The sequence below is a fragment of the Somniosus microcephalus genome, chromosome 1, assembly GCF_052327205.1.
Source record: "Somniosus microcephalus isolate GS21.2 chromosome 1, FLI_Smic_1.0, whole genome shotgun sequence".
NCBI classification, from domain to species: Eukaryota; Metazoa; Chordata; class Chondrichthyes; order Squaliformes; family Somniosidae; genus Somniosus; species Somniosus microcephalus.
The window spans coordinates 141588206-141611414 of record NC_140987.1 but is presented as its reverse complement, the minus strand read 5'-3'; the positions used below and the strand labels follow the sequence as shown (position 1 = coordinate 141611414).

The following is a 23209-nucleotide window of genomic DNA, read 5'->3' as shown; positions in this document are numbered from 1 at the left end:
TAGAGAGGGATGGGTGGAGGTGCAAGATAAGTTGGTGTGAGTAAAGATGTGCAGGAGTAGGGTAGGGAAGGCAGAGTGATTGGGATGTGATGAGTGGCATAGCAGGGTGTGTTTGAGTGTGGCTTTGCAGTAACGTTTCGTGATCTACTGAGTGACATGAATCTTGTCATTCGTGTGGAAATGACTTATGAAGTAATACTGGGTGGCCTGCTGGTGGTGCTGTCCAGGGAGAGTATAAATACTCGGGCATGGCCCAGCTTGCTCAGGACGTTCTTTAACAGGAACCAGTGAAGGACACAACTAGATCTCCATGTTGAAAAAACAGTTGATTAAAGCCTTGTTTAATACTCAGACCAAGTGCCTAGTAATTTTCTTACGCCAATGAGATCATTGAAAGGTTGGCACCACTACAGCCAGGCGCTTCTGATGACATCACTGCTTGTGTCCCCCTGTGCAATCAGACTGTGTTGATCTTCTGGGGAGGTCTCTTCCGCCCATGGGAAGGGAAGAGAATCACCCTGCATGCTGTGACTCCCTCCATAAGCATATGGAGGGAGTCATGCGTGAGCCTGGGTGCAGACGTACACCTTTGTGCAGTGCTCGTCAGTGTTTGCAGTACCTCAATGCTGCAGAACACTGACAGCATAACTGTCAAACTCAATGTGGACATGGTCCCTTTAAGGAAACCGGCTGATGACGCATCATCAAATGATGTCATCAGACCCGCTTCCTGTTAATTGGCCAGGAACCCCGCCGGGTGGGCTTAACAAGGCCAATCTACGGAAAATCATTTTCAGAGAGCGTCTGCAGACAGAGCGGGACCGGAACCCACCAACCAGCTCTCCCGCCGCCATCCCAGCTCCGCAGGGAAAATCATGCCCTAAGGGTACACAGGTTTAATGTTGGCACGAAGCAGCTTCAACGTCACTGTCTCTGAACATGTATAGTATAAATTAAGGACTGAACTATATTATTACTGTTATATTACTGAAATTAATGTTAACATTTTATTTATTTTAAACTTATGTTATTGCTGTCTTCTTCCTCCAATCCCTGTTCTTTTCCTCCTATTTTTATTTTAATGTTTTTGCTTTTTTCCTACCAAAGACTGTATAACTTATTCTGTCTTCCTTAAAAAAAGCACTACCTTTAAGCCATTCACACCCCCCTGGCTGCTACATTAGAAATAGGAGTCACATCCAAAGAAATTGGCATCTGATTGGTTAATAACTGGCTTTAAAGACCGGGTGAGGATTAACATGGTTGCATAACCAGGACAATCTTTTGACGTGATTTTCTCACCTCAAACTGAGGCTCATTACCATTGGACAATTATCGCATCACAGACCAAGTTAAATGATCATATCCAGACATCTACTTGTCTGTGATGCAGTAAGTATTGTTTCGTAATTAAGTTCTGTAAGCATTATGGATAAGATAAATAACAACTTGCATTTATATAGTGCCCTGAAACACTTCACAGCCAGTGAATTATTTTGAAGTGTCATCATGGTTGTCATATAGGCAAACATTGCAGCCAATTTGCGTGCAGCGAGGTCCTACAAACAGTAATGAGATAAATGACCAGATGATCTGTTTTAATTATGTTGGCTGAGGGAGGATATTTGGCTGGGACACTGGGAGAACTCCCTTTGCTCCTCTTCAAATAATGCCATGGGATTTTTTACGTCTACCTGAGAGAGCAGAGGGGGCCTCAATTTGATGTCTCGTCCGAAAGACAGCACCTCTGACAGTACAGCACTTATTCAGTATTCCTCCATTACCATCCCTGGGTAAGCCCTGTCCCACTGGCAGGACAGACCCACCAGAGGTGGGGGCACAGTGGTGTACATTTGAGTGGTTGTAGCACTGGGAGTTCTCAACATTGACTCTGGACCCCATGAAGTCTCATGGCTTTAGGTTAGGCAAGGAAACCTCCAGCTGATTAATCAATACTGCTTCATGTTGAACACCCCTTGGAGGAAGCATTGAGGGCCTTGCTGCCCTCAATATACACTGGGTGGGGGACTTCAATGTCCATCACCATGAGTGGCTCGATAGTACCATCACTGACCGAACCCTGAAGGACATAGTTCCCAGACTGGGCTTGCAGCAAGTGGTGAAAGAACTAACACGAGGGAATAACCTACTTAGCCTCATCCTCCCCAATCTAACTGTGGCAGATGCATATGTTCCTGATGGTATTGGTAGTAATGACCACCGTACATTCTTTGTAAAGACCAAGTCCTGTCTTCACAATGAGGATACCCTCCATCGTGCCATGTGGCACTACCACCGTGCTAAGTGGGATAGATTAAAAACAGATCAAGCAGCTCAAAACTGGACATCTGTGAGGCACTGTGGACCATCAGCAGCCGCAGAATTGTATTCTGCCACAATCTGTAACCTCCTGGCCCATCATATCCCTCACTCCTCCATCACCATCAAGCTAGGCGATCAACCCTGGTTCAATGAGGAGTGTAGAAGTGCATATGGCAGTGGAACCAGGCATACCTGAAAATAAGGTGCCAACCTGGTAAAGCTACGACATAGGATTGACTGCATGCATGCTAAACAGCAGAAACAGTATGCTATAGAGAGCTGAGTGATCCCACAACCAACAGATCAGAGCAAAGCTCTGCAGTCGTGCCACATCCAGTCACAAATGGTAGTGGACGATTAAGCAACTAATGGAGGAGGAGGCTCCATGAGCACCCTCTGGATGAACAGTGGATGATCCTCCTCGGCTTCCTCCTCCTAAGGTCCCCACAATCACAGTCCTCTTGATCGGCACCCATCCTCCAACTTAAACATCCACAACAAGGATGGGCAATGAATGTTGGCCTTATCAGAGACGCCCATATCCCGAGAATTAATTTAAAAAAAAGTAATTTATATTTGAAAAGTAACAAAAACAGATGGTATGGGTGTAGAAAGAAAACATTCCAGTCTCTCCTCATTACACAGAAATATGCATTTAGTTACTTTGCTGAGGTGGCCTCCTGTTTTACCTTTAGTAGCTTTATCATGCATTGCACTGAAAATGTTGGGTTACAGTTTCTTAAGCTACTTAGCTGAAGTCCAGTCCATTCACCTTAGTTTAACTCTTTTAGTAGATAAAGTTTCTTGCTCTTTCTTAATTTCATTAAGTTTCGTGCTTCTAAAAGCAAATTTGGACAAGGATCCAGCACAATTTGATATGCTTCACCAATTAACTACTGACCTCCCTGTTATACAGAATTCCTCTTGTGTAACAAAATATTTCAGTTCTTTAATTTGTATCCCCCAAACTTGAGCCAGTCTTTGCATTCTTCCGACAGGCTTGTATACTTCCGACAGTGCTTTTCCTGTTTAGAGCTATCAGAATTTGTATAAGGTGATGCTTCTGAGGCAGCAAGTGCAGATTTGTAAACTGTAAATAAAACATTTGCTGGCTATTAATTACTAGCCACTTGTGCTCCCTATCTTGTTGAGGGACTGATTACTAAGAGACACATCCCAGAGGATGTACTATGCTTTAAGCTCTTCCAAGGAATCAATTAGCTGAAGTAATGCTGGGATGGCTTCTGTTTCACCTCAGCTTGTGGCTAGTTTCCAAGAAAGTTCAATAATGATTTTTTGTTCTCTGTAAAACACTAAAACTATCAACAGGAAGTTCTGGGGAGAAACTAAAAAGGCTTTTAATTTCCATTTACTGGAGGATTCATATTTCTTCCAAATCCTAAAGTTGCTTTAACAGTTGAGCAAAATGTGGATAAATCCCATGTTTAGTTAGTACTATCCCTGACCTCAATGGGTCCATGCAAAGGAAGCCTGTACAACCTATGCTGCTGCACTTTTGGATTCTTTGGCTAATCACATTTTCAAGATCTTTGCCAAGTCTGTTACAAAATAAAAATGTCCAACTAGCTATAATGAGCTGCCAGATTATTTCACATGTTGATGGGTGCCAAAGAAATAGCCTAAATCTTTTTTGAGTCTACCCAGAACCGATTGGTAAATTAAAATTTATCTCTATTTCCACTCATACAATTATGGATTTAACTTATACAAGGTCAATAAAATCAAACTAACAATGTAATCTCATCATAAATGTTAATAACATCACTTTATGAAAGTTTTTGTTATGCAAATGTGAAATTATTTGCAATACTATTTCTAAACATATGAAAACTTAATTCTCTAATAACCTCAACACAATTCAGCTTATATATGTTTGAGTTCTTTGTACAGAACCTGTTGCATGAAATAACATTTCTATCCTTCAAACAGCAAGATCAAAGTAGATTTACTTGAATGTAATTTGTTTTCAATTACAGTGCATTTTCACTGCTTATGATCCTGTTCTTGATGCGCATTGGAAATTTGAGTTTCCAGACGTTACTTCTCCTTCTGTTTCAAAGTGAATCCTTGATAATGAAAGGTATGTTGACTAAATTTTAGTATTGAATGGATTGATTTAATTTGAAGCACATTATTAGCAACAACTTGAATGTTTAGATATATTATTTATATGTGCGTAAATTGGCTGCCGCATTTCCTAAATGACAACAGTGACTACACTTCAAAAAGTACTTCATTTGCTGTAAGGCACTTTGAGACGTCCTGAGGTAGTGAAAGGCATTATATAAATGTATGTAAGTTCGTTCTTTTCTTTTATGGGGGGAGGGGGTTGCATTCCGTAACGAGTTAACCTGGCAGTATGTGAGCCAGTTCTTTTATATAAATGCTGCCCCCCACTCAACAGTATGTGGTCAGGCATCATTAAAGGTCAAAATAGATTTATAATGGAAATCAGAAATGTATTACAATAATAATTTCATTTATGTAGTGTTTTATCAGGTCAAAGTCTCAAAGCTCATGACAAAATTAAGTACTTTTTGAAGAAATGTAGGCAAATGTGGCAGACATTTTGCACCAGCAACATTCCATAAACAGCAATGAGTTAAATGACAAGTTTATATATTTTTTGGGTGGTACTAGTTGAGTAATAAATAATAACAATTACAGATTTCACTCATAATCTAAAAAAGATACAGTCATAGCCACACATTGCACCTGCATTTGGAACAGAATGGAAAATAAGGGTAGATTTTACAAATTCACGTTCCCGATGCTGAGCTTCAAGCACTGGGAGCACATATTAGCTATTTGGCTGTGAAAGTCAGTGGGCCTTGCAATGTTTTCTGCCCATTAACCTGATTGGAGGATAAATCCTGTGGGGTATGCTGACTTTTACCCCCTGAATTCCTGATATGCATACCTACCAGACGAAACTCTGGGCCAGCATTGCTCCTCCCAGCTCCAGGTTTAGGTAAGTACTTTAAAAAAAAAAACATACCTTTTTGGTGACGCTCTCCAAAGGTCTCTTTAAGGACTGCTGGTTAGGGCACATGTAGACTTGGTTACCCTGAACGCAGGTTCAGAGCAGCCCATTTCTGGGATGGGTCCTGAAACAGGCGTTTGGCCCCATATTTGCATATGCAAAGGGTCTAGTGCCTGTTTCAGGAGTGGACCCTGGACACCTATACTTCAGCCTTTACTAATATGGCGGCCGGCGCAGTTCCGGCACGGAATGTGCTAGCACACGCCAGTTAACTTATTGGATGTTCAGGTAGCCGTTTTAAGCCTCTAAAATGGGTGCAGCATCAACAAATTTCTAGACTATAAAGTCTACTCTAATATATTTACGTAATAGTATTATTAAATAGAAAAATAAATGCAGTGGCATGCAAGGTTGTGGGTAAGGCTCAGGAATTAACTTTGTGAGTTTGACCTCAACCTAATTGTTTAGGAGCGGGGTATAGGAAGAAGAGAAGGAGTTGAACAGAGATTAGACACTTCCTCACTGGGAGCGAGTGAAAATCAATAAACAAGTCATCCCAATTTCTTCCAACACATATCATTGGAACTGGCACTGCCAGAGGCCTGGGAGGAAATTGCCTGCTGCCCTCTGAAGCACTATGTGCAGTATTTGAATTTAATAGAGAACATTTCACAGATGCCGAACACTAAGCAGAGTGAGAAAATGTACCGTTGAACTAGAACTAAAAACTTGCATTACAACTTTTCCAAAAGGAACCAGAGAAGATGGAAGTTAAAAAATAGAAGGGGAGCATAAGAAGGAAGGGGTGAATTAGCAAATATGACCCAGCCAATGAAAAGAGATAAACACTAATTCTCGAAATCAGATGTGAGGTTCATTGATAAATGTTTACAAGGCAATGGTTAGACCAGTGTTAGAGTACCGTATGGAGTTTTAGGCACCGCATTATGGAAAGGACATTAAAGCCACAGCGAGAATACAGCATAAATTCATCTGAATTATACCAGGTTGAGAAACTATAATTATGAGGAGAGACTTAAGATATGGGGACTAGTTCTATCGAAACAGAGAAGGCTAAGAGGAGATTTAACAAAGATTTTTTTACATTATAAAGGGTTTTGATATGGTAATTAGGGAAAGACTGACATTAAAAAAAGACACTAACATTTAGGACAATGTAATTTATGAATGGTAGAAGGGGGAGGCTGGTAAGGAGAACACTGGCGCCCTTAATCTTCTATGCTCAAGGGAATACAAGCCGAGTCTGTGCAATCTGTCTTCATAATTTAACCCTTTTAGCCCTGGTATTATTCTGGTAAATCTGTGCTGTACCACCTCTAAATCCAATATATCCTTCCTAAGGTGCAACGCCCAGAACTGAACACTGTACTCTAAATGGGTTCTAAGCTTTGTATAACTCTAACATAACTTCCAGCTCTTTGTACTCCAGCCCTCTTGAGATAAAGGCTAACATTCCATTAGCCTTTGAAATTATTTTTTGTACCCGTCCACTAGCATTTATTGATTTCTGTACTTGGACTCCCAAATCTCTCTGCTCCTCCACAGTTCCTGATTTCTACTGGAACTTAAGAGTAGTAAGAGAGCTTAGCAATGGAGCACCTATAACCCTTGAGGTAATTGAGCCAAATTTGGTGATAGATAGCTTAGGCCAGTTACTCCTCAGGTATGCAGGAAACAGGAAGGCAGATTATTATCTAAATGGCAATAGATTGGAAGAAGGGGAAGTGCAACGAGACCTGGGTGTCCTTGTGCACCAGTCGCTGAAGGTAAGCATGCAGGTGCAGCAGGCGGTTAAGAAGGCAAATGGTATGTTGGCCTTCGTAACGAGAGGGTTCGAGTACAGGAACAAGGATGTATTCCTGCAGTTGTACAGGGCCTTGGTGAGACCACATCTTGAGTATTGTGTGCAGTTTTGGTCGCCTTATCTGAGGAAGGATGTTCTTGCCATGGAGACAGTGCAACGAAGATTCACCAGACTGATACCTGGGATGGCAGGAATGACGTATGAGGAGAGATTAGGTCGATTGGGCTTATACTCACTGGAGTTTAGAAGAATGAGAGGGGATCTCATTGAAACTTATAAAATTCTAACAGGACTAGACAGACTAGATGCTGGAAGGATGTTCCCGATGGCCGGGGAGTCCAGAACCAGGGGTCACAGTCTAAGGATAAGGGTTAAGCCATTTAGGACAGAGATGAGGAGGAATTTCTTCACCCAGAGAGTGGTGAACCTGTGGAATTCTCTACCACAGAAGGCAGTAGAGGCCAATTCATTAAATATATTCAAGAAGGAGTTAGATATATTTCTTAAGGCTAAAGGGATATGGGGAGAAAGCAGGGACCGGGTACTGAATTTGGATGGTCAGCCATGATCTCATTGAATGGCGGAGCAGGCTCGAGGGGCCGAATGGCCTACTCCTGCTCCTATCTTTCTATGCTACAGCGTACAGCCAGATTTCGGGGCATGGAGATTACTATTGTACCGAGGGACCAGTGGGGATGGGAGACTGTCACGATCTGGTGAGGAGGAAAACATCGAAGGAAGAAATGAGGCAGTTGTCGAGGTCAACAGAGGTATTGATGTCAGCTTTGATTATAGGACCAAAGTGGAAAAGTTGGAGCATGAGCAGGCTCGTATATCACCCCGCTCTGGTACCATGCTGCTCACTGACTCCATGCTGAGGCCTTCTTTCAGGGTGAAATTATGGAGCATACAGCTGACAACAATGATTCAAAAATGCTTTTGGGGGAAAATTTTATTGTAAGGCTGTCACCAGTTGGTCCATACATGTGAAGTGGTGCTTCCAGATATTAATGGAATATTTAACAATTCAAGTTGTAGTATGAGTTTTGTTGTACCTGTGCTCTGTTTCATTCTATGATCAGCACTTAATTGTCACGACTAATGGCTGCTGTGGTCTCCCTAGAGTCACTGTTCCATTCTTCATTGCTTTGCAAATAAAGGTGATACAGATGATTACTTGAAAATGAAGGCAACCAGGAAACTTCTGAGGAAGCAGACGTTGACTCACATAATTCTATGCTGGTGGTTCCATACTATGTCCATGCTGAGATTTTAAAAATCCTTTTGGGTGAAAATAGGATACACCATTGTGTATAGAGGCCTGAATGCAACATGGTGAATGGGATCACCCTCTGGACTCTGTAGAATTGTTACATGTTGTGTGGAGGTCTTCCGTAAGGAGATGGCGCAGCTCTGTCAGTTATGCCTGCTATAGGAGACCAGCTTTGTAGCAAAGTGGCAGAACTTGACTGTATACCATGCTTGCCACCTGCCATCGCATACAACCATTTCCTGCTCTTGCTGGCCCTCCTCGTCCAAGTCCATTGCGGGAGGGATACTGAAAGTAGACCCATATGCTATCAAACCTAGAAAATAATGTAAATAAAATTTGAAGCAATTCACCTTTAAATGGAAATTCCAGCTTCCTCAGTGAGCAAGACCTGTTTCTTTTGTGTAAGGTGAGCACTTTGCACCAGTGATGCATTACTGCTGCAATATGGGGCGCTTTCCTCTTAAGTACCCAATCTACAGCTTAATTACTCCTTTGGATGATTTGAGCATATTAGTGTCCACACTTAAGTCTCTTTTCAGCATTTTGATACTACTGACTACTGTTGCACAATTGCTGCCAGCATAAAGCTTTACATCAGCAGTAATTCTGGGCTCTTGGGTTGATTTTGTATTATCGGTGCTGCTTTTAGTTGAAGGTCTAACAGTGATTTTTGGACCCAGTGTTCACACAATGAGATGGAGGGGGACAGGTAACAGGGAAAGAGTAACAGTGCAGCTAGAATGAGCGGACATATCTGAAGAAAGAGAGGAAAGAGAATGAGTGGCAGGATGAGTAAGCAAGGGATTGAGTTGGAGAGGATAGAGGAATGAAATAAGTCGCACACTGACAAACAAGATTCCTAAATTCACTGCAGTAAATGCAATGGTATAAAAATAAAGTTATGTACCAAAAAGTGCTGGTTCACAGATGCACAGAATTAACCAGGCTGATTAATGGGACTGAAAGCTGATAAATCCCCAGGGCTTGATAATCTGTATCCCAGAGTACTAAAAGAGGTAGCCATGGAAATAATGGATGCATTGGTTGTCATCTTACAAAATTCCATAGATTATGAAACAGTTCCTGCAGATTGGAGGGTGGCAAATGTAACCCCACTATTTAAAAAGGGAGGGAGAGGGAAAACGGAAATACAGACCGGTTAGCCTAACATCTGTAGTAGGGAAAATGCTAGAGTCTATTATAAAGGATGTGATAACAGGACACTTAGAAAATAGCAATGGGATTAGACAAAGTCAACATGGATTTATGAAAGGGAAATCGTGTTTGACAAACCTACTGGAGTTTTTTGAGGATGTAACTGGTAGAATAGATGAAGGAGAACCAGTGGATGTGGTGTATTTGGATTTTCAGAAGGCCTTTCATAAAGTCCCACATAAGAGGTTAGTGTGCAAAATTAAAGCACATGGGATTGGCCATGGATTGAAAATTGGTTAACAGACAGGAAACAGAGTAGGAATAAATGGGTCTTTTTCGGGGTGGCAGGCGGTGACTAGTGGGGTACCGCAGGGATCAGTGCTTGAGCCCCAGCTATTCACATTATATATCAATGATTTGGATGAGGAAACCAAATGTAATATTTCCAAGTTTGCTGATCACACAAAACTAGGTGGGATTGTGAGTTGTGAGGAGGATGCAAAGAGGTTTCAAGACGATTTAGACAAGTTGAGTGAGTGGGCAAATACATGGTAGATGCAGTATAACGTGGATAAATGTAAAGTTATCCACTTCGGTAGGAAAAACAGAAAGGTAGGCCTAGAAATTCAGTTAAGGCCCGCCAGCAGGCTAACGCCCAAAAGTTAGCGCTGCGCGCGGAGCCAGGTGCGCCCATCAGATATTCGGCTTTTGCGCCCCAAGTCGGAACCGGCCGCTATTCCAGGGTGTGCCCGCCCCAGCTTGGGGCGCTGAAAGTGAATTTCAGCGCTCTAAGTGCCGCTGCGCCACCCGATGCGGTGCGGCAGGCTGCGGTACTGCAGGCCTCCTCCTTCTCTTAAGGTGGAGGTGCCTGCAACAGCGAGATCACCGCTGGATTGTGCCGGCAAATGAGCCCGGCACCAAGCAGAAGTGCCGGGCTCGCGGAAAGCAGCCGGCAATGCCGCGGGGGGGGGGGGGTGGAGGAGGCCGGGGAAAGAGGTGCGGGCAGGCGGCCGCCGAAAAAGCGGCCGGCCGCACCTCCACCTTTAAAGCGCCCCAGTAGCGCAGCAGTACGGCCCCGTTTTTCAATCGCTGTTTGCGGCCGCTGCAGAAGAGGCGGCCGCAACTAAATATGGGGTTTGGGCCGGAAGCGGGGCGGAACCGGGGCACTGCGCACACCGATGACGTCATCGGTGTCGGCGCAGCGCTACCGGCTACCGCCGCCATTACCGCAGCGCTGAATATCAGCGCACCCTCTTACACTTGCGCAGAAGCCCTCTTTGAGCGGTAACTGGGCGCAAAGCCCACTGAATTTCTGGCCCATAGAGTATTATTTAAATGGTGATAGATTGGGAAATGTTAATGAACAAAGGGACTTGGGTGTCCTTGTACACCAGTAACTGAAAGCTAACATGCAGGTGCAGCAAGCAGTTAGGAAGGCAAATGGTACGTTGGCCTTCATTGCAAGAGGATTTGAGTACAGGAGCAGGGATGTCTTACTACAGTTGTACAGGGCCTTGGTGAGACTGCACCTGGAGTATTGTGTGCAGTTTTGGTCTCCTTACCTAAGAAAGGATATACTTGCCATAGAGGGAGTGCAGCGAAGGTTCACCAGACTGATTCCTGGGATGGCAGGACTGTCGTATGAGGAGAGATTAACTGGGATAGTCAGAGTGTGAAAGGCTTAGAGGGTGCGGAATTCTTAAAGTGCATCCAGGTGAGCTTTTTGAGCCAGCATGTAGAAAGTCCTACAATAGAGGGGGACGGTACTGGACCTAATTCTAGGGAATGTAGCCGGGCAAGTGGTAGAAGTGTCAGTAGGAGAGCATTTTGGTGACAGTGACCATAATTTGGTGAGATTTAAGGTAGTCGTGGAAAAGGACAAAGATGGACTGGAAATATAAGTTCTAAATTGGGGGAAGGCCGATTTTAATATGATAAGGCAGGATCTGGCCAGAGTGTACTGGGATCAGCTACTTGTAGGAAAATCCAAATCAGAACATTGGGAGTCTTTCAGAAAGGAAATAGAGAGAGTACAACGCCAACATGTTCCCATAAAGGTCAAGGGTGGGACCAACAAGCCTAGGGAACCCTGGATGTCAAGGGATATACAAGAATGGATTAGGAAAAAAAGGGAGGCTTTTGGCAGATACAAAGGACTAAAAACAGTGGAAGCCCTAGAGGAGTATAGAAAGTGCAGGGGGGTACTTAAAAAAGAAATTAGGAGAGCGAAGAGGGGGCATGAAAAAACACTGGCGGGCAAAATAAAGGAAAATCCCAAGGTGTTTTATAAGTATATTAAGGGCAAGAGGATAACCAGGGAAAGAGTAGGGCCCATTAGGGACCAAAGTGGCAATCTGTGTGTAGAGCCGGAAGATGTGGGTGAGGTTTTAAATGAATATTTTACATCTGTGTTCACTATGGAGAAGGACGATGTAGGCATAGAAATCAGGCAGGGGGATTGTGATATACTTGAACAAATTAGTATTGAGAGGGAGGAGGTACTAGTGGTTTTAGCGGGCATAAAAGTGGATAAATCCCCAGGCCCAGACGAGATGTATCCCAGGCTGCTGTGTGAGGCAAGGGAGGAGATTGCAGGGGCTCTGACACAAATTTTCAGAACCTCTCTGGTCACAGGGGAGGTGCCAGAGGACTGGAGGACAGCTAACGTAGTACCATTATTCAAGAAGGGTAATAGGGATAAACCAGGGAATTACAAGCCAGTGAGCCTAACATCAGTGGTAGGGAAATTATTGGAAAAAATTCTGAGGGACAGAATTAGTCTCCACTTGGAGAGGCAAGGATTAATCAAGAATAGTCAGCATGGCTTTGTCAGTGGGAGATCATGTCTAACCAATTTAGCGTCAGGAGGTTTAGAGGGGATTTCAGGAAAAACTTTTTCACCCAGCAGGCGGTTGGAATCTGGAACTCACTGCCTGACCAATTTGATTGCATTTTTTGAGGGGGTGACAAGGTGTGTGGATGAGGGTAGTGCAGTTGATGTAGTCTAGATGGACTTCAGTAAGGTTTTTGACAAAGTCCCGCATGGGAGACTGGTCCAGAAGGCAAGAGCCCATGGGATCCAAGGCAATTTGGCACATTGGATCCAAAATTGGCTTAGTGACAGGAGGTAGAGGGTGATGGTCGAAGGTTGCTTTTGTGACTGGAAGCCTGTGTCCAGTGCTGTACCGCAGGGATCGGTGCTGGGTCCTTTGTTGTTTGTAGTGTACATTAATGATTTAGATATGATTGTAGGAGGTATGATCAGTAAGTTCGCAGATAACACGCAAATTGGTGGTGTGGTAAGTAGTGAGGAGGGAAGCCTCAGGCTACTAGACAGGTTGGTCAGATGGGCAGAACAGTGGCAAATGAAATTTAACCCTGAAAAGTGTGAGGTGATGCATTTTGGGAGGACTAACAAGGCAAGGGAATACACAAGAATGGTAGGACCCTAGGAAGGACAGAGGATCAGAGGGACCTTGGTGTGCATGTACATAGATCCCTGAAGGCAGCAGGACAGGTAGATGAGGTGGTTAAAAAGGCATATGGGATACTTGCCTTCATTAGCCGAGGCATAGAATAGAAGAGCAGGGAGGTTATGATGGAGCTGTACAAAACGCTGGTTAGGCCACAGCTGGAATACTGTGTGCAGTTCTGGTCGCCACACTATAGAAAGGATGTGATTGCATTGGAGAGGGTGCAGAGGAGATTCACCAGGATGTTACCTGGGCTGGAGCGCTTCAGCTATGAAGAGAGACTGGACAGGCTGGAGTTGTTTTCCTTAGAGCAGAGAAGGCTGAGGGGGGACCTGATTGAGGTGTACAAAATTATGAGGGGCATAAATAGGGTAGATAGAAAGGAACTTTTCCCCTTAGTAGAGGGGTCACTAACCAGGGGGCATAGTCTCAAGGTAAGGGGCAGGAGGTTTAGAGGGGATTTGAGGAAAAACTTTTTCACCCAGAGGGTGGTTAGACTCTGGAACTCACTGCCTGAAAGGGTGGTAGAGGCAGGAACCCTCACAACATTCAAGAAGCATTTAGATGAGCACTTGAAACGCCATAGCATACAAGGCTATGGACCAATGGGATTAGAATAGATAGGGCTTGATGGCCAGCGCTGACACGATGGGCTGAAGGGCCTTGTTCTGTGCTGTATAACTCTGACTCTGAGATTGGGTCAACTAGGCCTGCATTCACTAGCGATTAGAAAAATGAGAGGGGATCTCATTGAAACGTATAAAATTCTGATAGGGCTAGACAGACTGGATGCAGGATGTTTCCCCTGGCTGGGGGTAATAGAATGAGGGATCACAGTCTCAGGATACGGGGTAGGACATTTAGGACTGACATGAGAAATTTCTTCACTCAGAGGGTGGTGAACCTGTGGAATTCGCTACCACAGAAGGCTGTGGAGGCCAAGTCACTGAATATATTTAAGAAGGAGATAGATTTCTAGACACAAAAGGCATCAAGGGGTATGGGGAGAGAGCGGGAATATGGTATTGAGATAGAGGATCAGCCATGATCATATTGAATGGCGGAGCAGGCTTGAAGGGCCGAATGGCCTACTCCTGCTCCTATTTTTCTATGTTTCAAAAAATATCTTTAAATAAAACAAAAGCACAGATCTGCTATGTGTTCCTGAATTGAATTGTCGTTGATGGACATACAGCCTAGGAACCTTGTCCTGTTTTGCACAGACCTCTTTTATTACAGCTTTTACTCCTGAGATTTTCCCCTGTTTGTTTTTTGTTTGTTAGCTGTCTGTGCAAAAGCCAGTTGAAAGTCTTCTTTAATCTACTTGTTTTTGCAAAAAAGGTGGCTAAATAAAGACTTTGAAACAGAAATGTCAAAAAAAGGTGAGAATTTGACTTGGAGAAGGATTTAATGTAAGAATATCAAGAACCTGCTCTTCTTTGCAGACAACTCCAGCAGGTCACACGATGCATCAAAGTTGATGCCAAGGATGATAAACAAGATCAGAAAAATTATTTGATCCTTCATGTCATGGCTGGCAGTAAAGGTGCTATTTATTTCAGTAGCTTAGTCAAAAGAGATGTGACATCCTTTAAGCAATCATCAAGAGTTTTGACAAGTTTTATTCAAATTCTGTGTAGCATACAGAAGGTAAGTGGGTGCGCAAAGCAGTTTGGATGATTGGCTATAACCCACAAGTTCATTAATATTTCAATCATTTGTATATTTCCATCTCCTCCATTTGATGTTTGACTGGGCTGTTGTGAAATTTCAAGAATGTAAACAATACAATGGTCCGGATTTTGCAGTTCGTGGCGTAGGAACGGTGCTCTCCAATGACCTTGGAAAAAAGCTGCCCACAAAGATTTGGCGAGCTCCAGAGTGCAGACTTCACCCTTTCCAATGTCAGTTTGAATTTGGCGCCTTCTACAGGGGATCTGTGGCGTCCAGTAACAGGGCAGGTAGCAGGGAGACTAAACAGCCAATCAGGTTGAAGAATTCTCATAGACAGCAAAGCAGGAAATAAAAAGCAGGGAATATAAATCACATTTAAATCATTGTACAGAAAGTAAAATAAAGATTGGGACGTACACTTGGGGTTAAGGGGGAAACATAAATATCAGAATTAAAACTTTCCAAAAAAAATGATTTTATTAAAAAACTGCAATTTCTAAATATTCTTCTGAGTGAATGAGACTCCACACTTATAAAGTTAGTTTTTTCAGGGCCAGAGAGGTTGTTCAGCAGTAATTATGACTTAGTACACCGTTAAAAACTCAGTTACTACTGATTGAACAAGGCTTAACTTTATCATTGTTTCTTACAGAGAGAATAGTATGTAAATAGTTGAAGTTTATGACATCAGTGATTTCTAAATGATTCCATCTGTGAAGACTGCAACAGTGCACCTTGTGGAGGAGCAGGGTATCAATGACAGCAGCTTCCGGATTTCTGCGTTTAATTGCGGATGTCAGATGTTTTACACAGTAATAACGGTGACGCTGACAGCCTTGCTGTTATTACTACCGCAAATTCCGGACTATTATTAAAATGAGGATCATTTTTTTTTCTCCATATACTCCTGTGCTATATGATGTGCTGAGATTAGTTATTAATTGCAAGCCAAGATCCAGCCCTGTCTTCTTGCATGTCCCAATGGACACTTCACCTTTCAGCTTCCACAGTATACCAGCGTGGAGTGTCCCTGCACCTGGCTTTGAAATGTCCTTGGGCATGGTGTTAATTGTACTACTGACTGCCGAGTAGCTGAAAGCTTTTATGCCCATGAAAGCCTTTCTCAGGAGTTAGTGTATCCAACTCCTACCACCCCTGTACCACCCACCCCTCCTGTCTACAGATGGAGATTGCTGCTGAATAATGCTTTCTGTGATGGACCACCACCAACCTAATCGTAACAGATGATTTACATCCATCCCCTTCTCCCATCCTGTTGAGTTCCATTTTTGTTCCCCCGCCGAGCTTCTTTGGCCTTGATGGTTTAGAAACTGCATTAGTTGGGCTCTCTCTCCCCGCTGATCCTGTTTGCTGGCCCCACACTTCCTCGCTAAGATTGTTTGTGGTCCCCAGCCTGTCGCCTAAGTTGGATAGACTTTTGCTTGGTAAGGGTATTAAGGGATATGGAACCAAGGTGAGTAAATGGAGTTGAGATACTGATCAACCATTATCTAATTGAATGGCAGAACAGGCTGGAGCAGCTGAATGTCCTACTCCTATTCCTATGTTCCCTTTTTCCGACTCCTTACCCTGGATCGAAGAGAGGTTATCAATCCCCTTTACAATCGATTACCTTTGTTCTTTAAGAGGTTTCGAGTCTTTGAAAGGCCTAGTGTGGAACCCATGCCTGCTTTCAACTGTGGTGGGCTCCATTGGGCCAATCAGGTGTTACACTGAGTAGAGTTCTGAGGTAGCTCAGGAATGTCCCTGGACACTCCACCAAAACTTGCTGTGGACATAGCGGGCGCAGGTGGATACTTGCCCACTCCTCCCCCCTCCCAGATCCAGATTTCTGATTAAGTGTATATAGAGGGGAAACTTCCAGATCTGGGTTCCACCCCAAATTGTAATCCGTGTTTGCAAACTGCCCAATTTCCACCCTCCCACAACTTAGGAATTTTGGCCCTGTCCCTGATTTGCATTCCCATCTAACAATCCTTCACTATGGAGGGCTGATTTTTTGCCTTGTTATTGTCCTGTTTTTTTTAAACATTAATGGGGCAGTGGTGGGAAAGATCACTGACTTACTGCTGGAAGTCCACCCATTCCGATTTTAAGGTGGTCCATGATTTAGGCAGGCAGCATTCTCAGCAGAAACTGATGGGGACCTATTGGATAGGGGTCAAATGACACAGTTAAGACCCCAATGCAATTTTCATGTCAATCAGCACTGCCACTATTACTTCCGCAACTCAGCCACAAATTATGGGTGATGCAGGTCAAGAGGCAGCCATTTATAGCGCTACTTAAAGGGATCATTAGCTACAGTAAGGGAAAGCTGAAAGAAGATCTAGCAGTCATTTTTCTTTGATTCTTTTTAGGAGTTTTAAGTCTCGAGGCTTCCTTAACTTCAACTACTTGTTGTTGGATATGCTCTTTGTATTTCTCCAACACTGAAATAAGCTGCTCCATTAACCCCCTGATCTTTCCAGCTCTCCCCTTTAAGGTCCTGCTGCAATCTCATGATCATTGTCTGTCCTGCTGGATTTCTTGGCCTCCCAAATGGTGAGGTGCCTAAAAGCAATGTGTGATTATTGCTGGTAGCTCACCTATTTAATGGTGATGAGGCCCAACCATGTTTTTCAGTGTGAACAAGGCTGTGGGCAGACAAAAGTCACCTTTAGCAGGGCTACAATTCACTGGGTTCTGATGGCCTATGGAACCTCAACCAAGTGGCCATTATTCATGTGTGTGTGCCTCGCCAGTGAGTGACGGCCGGCTGCTCAGTCACGAGGCATTCCAGCCGAGTCTGTTATCTTTGTCCATGTTGTCCACGCAGGTGTCACTGGAACAGGATCTCTGGCCAGTTTTCTGCTTTATAACCCAGCTGCATGAAGGCCAAGAGCAGCACTTGTTATGTCACTCCAGCTGAGATGAGCTAACCTCGCATCGACCCCAAGGATCAACCTGTGACATTCCTGGGCTGTGGCATTGTTTTATTTTATCTTAATAGAAAATAAAACTAGTATAGATGTTTCATCTCAAAACCTTTTGAAGAAATTGCGTGGATTCTGAAGGGAATTGACAGGGTAGATGCTGAGAGGTTGTTTCCCCTGGCTGGAGTGTCTAGAACTAGGGGGCATAGTCTCAGGATAAGGGTTAGGCCATTTCAGACTGAGATGAGGAGGAATTTCTGCACTCAGAGGGTTGTGAATCTTTGGAATTCTCTGCCCCAGAGGGCTGTGGATGTTGAATCTTTGAGTATATTCAAGGCTGAGATCGATAGATTTTTGGACTCTAGGGGAATCAAGGGACATGGAGATCGGGCGGGAAAGTGAAGTTGAGGTCGATGATCAGCCATGATCTCATTGAATGGCGGAGCAGGCTTGAGGGGCCGTATGGCCTACTCCTGCTCTTATTTCTTATGTTCTTATGTTCTTTGGCTGGTTAAAAGAGGCAATTACATAGTTAGGGTGTGAATCATTCAGGTTATGTACTGTGGATTAAAATATCTGTTACAGAGTGAAACAGAATACAAATTAAATAAATGCTGCTATGTGATGAAGAGACTTCCATTCTTTGTGTTTGATAATAGATTAAAAAAAAGACTTTTCAAATCATTGTTGTGTCTTGTTTGGTAACTTTTTTCATCCAGAAAATGAGGTCAGCGCATTATGTTTAGAAATATATAGATAACATCTTCACATCCTAACTGTTAGCAATGTACACACAGTATTTCTGTGTCAAAATTAATACAGCCTTACAGTTTAAACAGAATTTATGGCCTAGTAATTCAGGCATGCAGCACACAGCCTCCTAAGCCTCCAATGTGGCGGGCAGGAAGCGCACGCTCATTACATGCCAGAAGTGCGCTGCCCACCATATTGGTAAAGGCCAAACAATTGACGTGCAGTGCTCATACCTGAAACAGGTGTTCGACCTTTTGCATATGTAAACAAGGCCTAATGCCTGTTTGAGGCTCTCACTGCAGGATTTGTTTGTCCTGAGGCAGCCAGTGCTTGCTGCACTCAGGAAAACCAGCTCGACTTGCAAACTAACAGGCAGTCCTTAAAGGGACCACATGTTAGGCCACAACCAACAAAGTAAGATTTAAAAGTATTCAAACCACACATCCAAGCACATGGGCCATTACCATAACCCCCCCACCCAACCTCCTTTCTTGGTGAGCTGTGGATTCGGGGTCTGCAGCTCAATGATCATGAGGTCCGAGGCCCAATATCGGGTGCGCCTCGAGCCATTCAGGCACATGGATCATTCCCCCGCCGTGCGCCAAGTATGAGCTTGCTCGAATATCCAGACCATTGAGTTTTGATCCTCAATGTTTGAAATTGAGAGAGTCTGGTGCAACGGAACCATTTCCAGGCATGACTCAGCAGGAGAGGAGAAAAAAGAAGTAAAAAAAATTACAGTTACAAAAGTGCTTCTCATTGGTATCTTGCCTTTTTATTCCATGTTATTTGTCTTTCTGTTCATCACTCTACTTCCATATCTATCTGCCCATTGATCTCTTTTAAGTGCAATAAGATTTTCCAACAAAATAAATTAATTGAAAATGCTGTTACTAATGTTCAACCTTTGCATTATTATAGATTGATAAAATTTGATGCATTCAAGTAAAGAATGGTGCTTAAACTGTTTAGTAATCTGTAAAGAACAATATAGTACACATAATAAATAGTAATGTCCTTTGCTGTTGGTAATGACAGATTGCTATAATTTTAATCCTATTATGTATAATATTCCATCTGATTTAGAGGCTTACCTGTGATTTTTTTTGTGTTGCCATTATGAATGATTTGGTACACAGCCCTGACAAAACCATTTCCCTTAAAATAGTCTAAACTCCAGAAAAAAGGCCTTTGTGCCTGACACCTGGAAATCGTCTTGTAATAAGAACATAAGAAATAGGAGCAGGAGTAGGCCATACGGCCCCTCGGGCCTGCTCCGCCATTCAATAGGATTATGGCTGATCTGAATCTAGACTCACGTCCACTTCCCTGCCCTCTCCCCGTAACCCCTAATTCCCTTATCTGCTAGGAAACTGTCTATCTCCATTTTAAATTTATTTAATGTTGCAGCTTCCACAGCTCTCTGGGGTAGCAAATTCCATAGATTTACTACCCTCTGAGTGAAGAAGTTTCTCCTCATCTCAGTTTTGAAAGCGCAGCCCCTTATTCTTAGATTATGCCCCCTAGTTGTAGTCTCACCCATCAGTGGAAACATCCTCCCCGCATCCACCCGATCAAACCCCCTCACAATCTTATATGTTTCGATAAGATCGCCTCTCATTCTACTGAACTCCAATGAGTAGAGTCCCAACCTACTAAACCTTTCCTCATACGTCAACCCCCTCATCTCCGGAATCAACCGAGTGAACCTTCTCTGAACCGCTTCGAGAGCAAGTATATCTTTTCTTAAATATGGAAACCAAAACTGCACGCAGTATTCCAGGTGTGGCCTCACCAATACCCTGTATAACTGCAGCAAGACTTCCCTGTTTTTATACTCCATCCCCATTGCAATAAAAGCCAAGATTCCATTGGCCTTCCTGATCACCTGCTGCACCTGCATACTAACTTTTTGTGTTTCATGCACCAGGACCCCCAGATCCCTTTGTACTGTAGCACTTTGCAGTTTCTCTCCATTTAGATAATAACTTGCTCTTTGATTTTTTCTGCCAAAGTGCATAACCTCACACTTTCCAACATTATATTGCATCTGCCAAATCTCTGCCCACTCACTTAGCCTGTCTATGTCCTTTTACAGGTTTTTTATGTCCTCCTCACTCACTGCTTTCCCTCCCATCTTTGTATCGTCGGCAAACTTGGATATGTTGCACTCGGTCCCTTCCTCCAAATCGTTAATATAGATTGTAAAGAGTTGGGGTCCCAGCACTGACCCCTGCGGAACACCACTAGTTACTGATTGCCAGCCCGAGAATGAACCATTTATCCCAACTCTTTGTTTTCTGTTAGATAGCCAATCTTCCACCCATGCCAGTATATTACCCCCAATCCCGTGATTTCTTATCTTGATCAGTAATCTTTTGTGTGGAACCTTGTCAAATGCCTTTTGGAAGTCCAAATACACTACATCCACTGGTTCCCCTTTATCCACCCTGTATGTTACATCCTCAAAGAATTCGAGCAAATTTGGCAAACATGACTTCCCCTTCATAAAACCATGCTGACTCTGTCCTATTAAATTATGTTTATCCAAATGCTCTGTTACTGTTTCCTTAATAATGGACTCCAACATTTTGCCAACCACAGATGTTAGGCTAACTGGTCTATAGTTTCCAGCTTTTTGTCTACTTCCCTTCTTAAATAAGGGTGTTACATTAGCAGTTTTCCAATCTGCTGGGACCTTTCCTGAGTCCAGGGAGTTCTGGAAAATAATCACCAATGCATCCACAATCCCTACCGCCACTTCTCTCAAGACCCTAGGATGTAGGCCATCAGGTCCGGGGGATTTATCCGCCTTAAGTCCCATTATTTTACTGAGTACCATCTCCTTAGTGATTTTAATCGTCTTTAGCTCCTCCCCCCCCCCCCCCATTGCCCCCTGTTTGTCCAGTGTTGGGATATTTTTAGTGTCCTCTACTGTAAAGACTGATACAAAATATTTGTTCAGCGTCTTTGCCATCTCCATGTTCCCCACCACTAGTTTCCCGGTCCCGCCCTCTAAGGGACCAACGTTCACTTTAGCCACCCTTTTTCTTTTTATATAGCTGCAGAAACTCTTGCTATAGATCTGTTTTTATATTTATTGCTAGTTTACTTTCATAATCTATCTATAATGTTTGATAGCAAGGTAAAATACCAATAAGAATAAGTTATTAATTGGAAATTCCATATGGTTAGTGTGGTGTAATAATTAATACCAGATTAAGTTTGTCACTCAATTTCTCTAATCATAAGTAAAGGTAATAGTAAGACAAGAATGGAAATATTTGCTACATTTTCTTTTAAAAGTTTCCATTTTTTCTTTTTTATTGATGTGACAGAAATGCTGCTGCTGGGCATTCAGGTTTTCATGAAACGTAATCCCTTCCTCGTGTATGACAATATTAATCAGACCTTTATTATAGTTTGAATTTAATTGGATAAATTCCTGAATCACTTCCCAGTTTTGTAATGAAATTAGTGGTTTGTGTTTTTTTGCTTTTGAACATCAGCAGCAAAACTTCCAGATGTGAAAACTTTTGGACTTTTGCTCAAAGCAGATCCAGGTGTTTGCTTCGAGGCAATATTCCTGACTATATTTTTTAATATGTCACCATGCTGCTTCCCCTTGTTATGTCGCAACTCATCAATAAAATGTCAGAAAGTTTCAATTTCAATTTATTTTGTATTTGTCCTAGGTGCAGCTGTGCTAAGTATTATTTTACAACATTTTCTCAGTGGATTGATAACAACATTGACATTTAGTATCATGATGCTGTGCACCCAGAAGGCTGAGGAAAGAATACAGGTAAAATTGTTGTATTTTTGTGACCGTCATTATTTTACCAACCTGATATAGTATTTCAGTGTCAATTAGGCTTTCCTGCATGTGAAATTTAGAGTAGGCGATTCTCATTACTCTTATAGTGCCATCTGGTCCTTGAGACATACTGTTTAGATCAAACTATTATTTTTATCATTCCAATTTTTTTCTGTCATAAACATCAATGCCAGTTTGTCCTGTTAGAAGAACGGGTTGTTAAAATGCATGGCCATAATCCACTGGATTTGAATCTCAAATTATATATACATTCCAGCTGTCTATTATGCAAAAATGCAGCTCTTTTGGGGAGAGGAACAGGTTTAGAGGGTTGTTCAAGAGCTTTACCATCTGAGTTTGTACCTTTCCCACTGTCATCAAGCTTTGCTGTACAAATGGCCATCTTCTAGAACCACTGTCAAATGCAGCCACTTCCTTATGCTACTGCCATTATATTTAGCCTTTCCTTTCCCATATTTCTGTTTCCAGCATTTTTACTTTAATTTATAGTTTTTGACACACATATTTTAAAAATCCATGGGGGAAAAAATTGAGTCGCGCCCCCTTTGGGGCATAGCACCCCAGAAAAATTAGCGCCCCCACGGCCGAAATTCACCGGTGGCGTCCCAAGAGGGAAGCGGGGTGCTACTGGAAGCACCCCGCCTCCCTCTTGGGTCGCTGCGAGTGAATATCGCGGCGCTACGTGCTGCAGCGCCACATTCTGCGGCACATCGTGCCACAGTACTGCAGGCCTTCCTCCCCTTCTTAAAGGGGAGGGGCCTTGCGCAGCATGACCCGGGGCCCAGCTGGGCCATCAGGGATCGGAGTGCCGGCAAAAGAGCCCGGCACTCAAGAGAAGTGCCTGGCTCACGGAGCACAGCTGGCACTCCGCGGGGGGGGCTGCACAGGAGGCCGGGGATGGCAATGGGGGCAGGTGCTGGCAGGTGGCCAGCAACAAAAATGACTGCCCAGCACCT

At 43.3% G+C, this 23209-nt stretch overlaps 1 protein-coding gene across 2 annotated transcripts in view; it reads left to right on the top strand.

Annotated features, from left to right (window-relative positions):
• Window positions 1-23209, top strand: part of slc33a2 (solute carrier family 33 member 2) — a 123947-nt gene that overhangs the window by 58979 nt on the left and 41759 nt on the right. For both annotated transcript variants that reach the window (XM_085986267.1, XM_085986256.1), the window contains exons 4-5: window positions 4320-4423; window positions 22111-22220. In XM_085986267.1, coding sequence (XP_085842393.1) covers window positions 4320-4423; window positions 22111-22220 — 214 coding nt within the window. The remainder of the gene's footprint in view (window positions 1-4319; window positions 4424-22110; window positions 22221-23209) is intronic.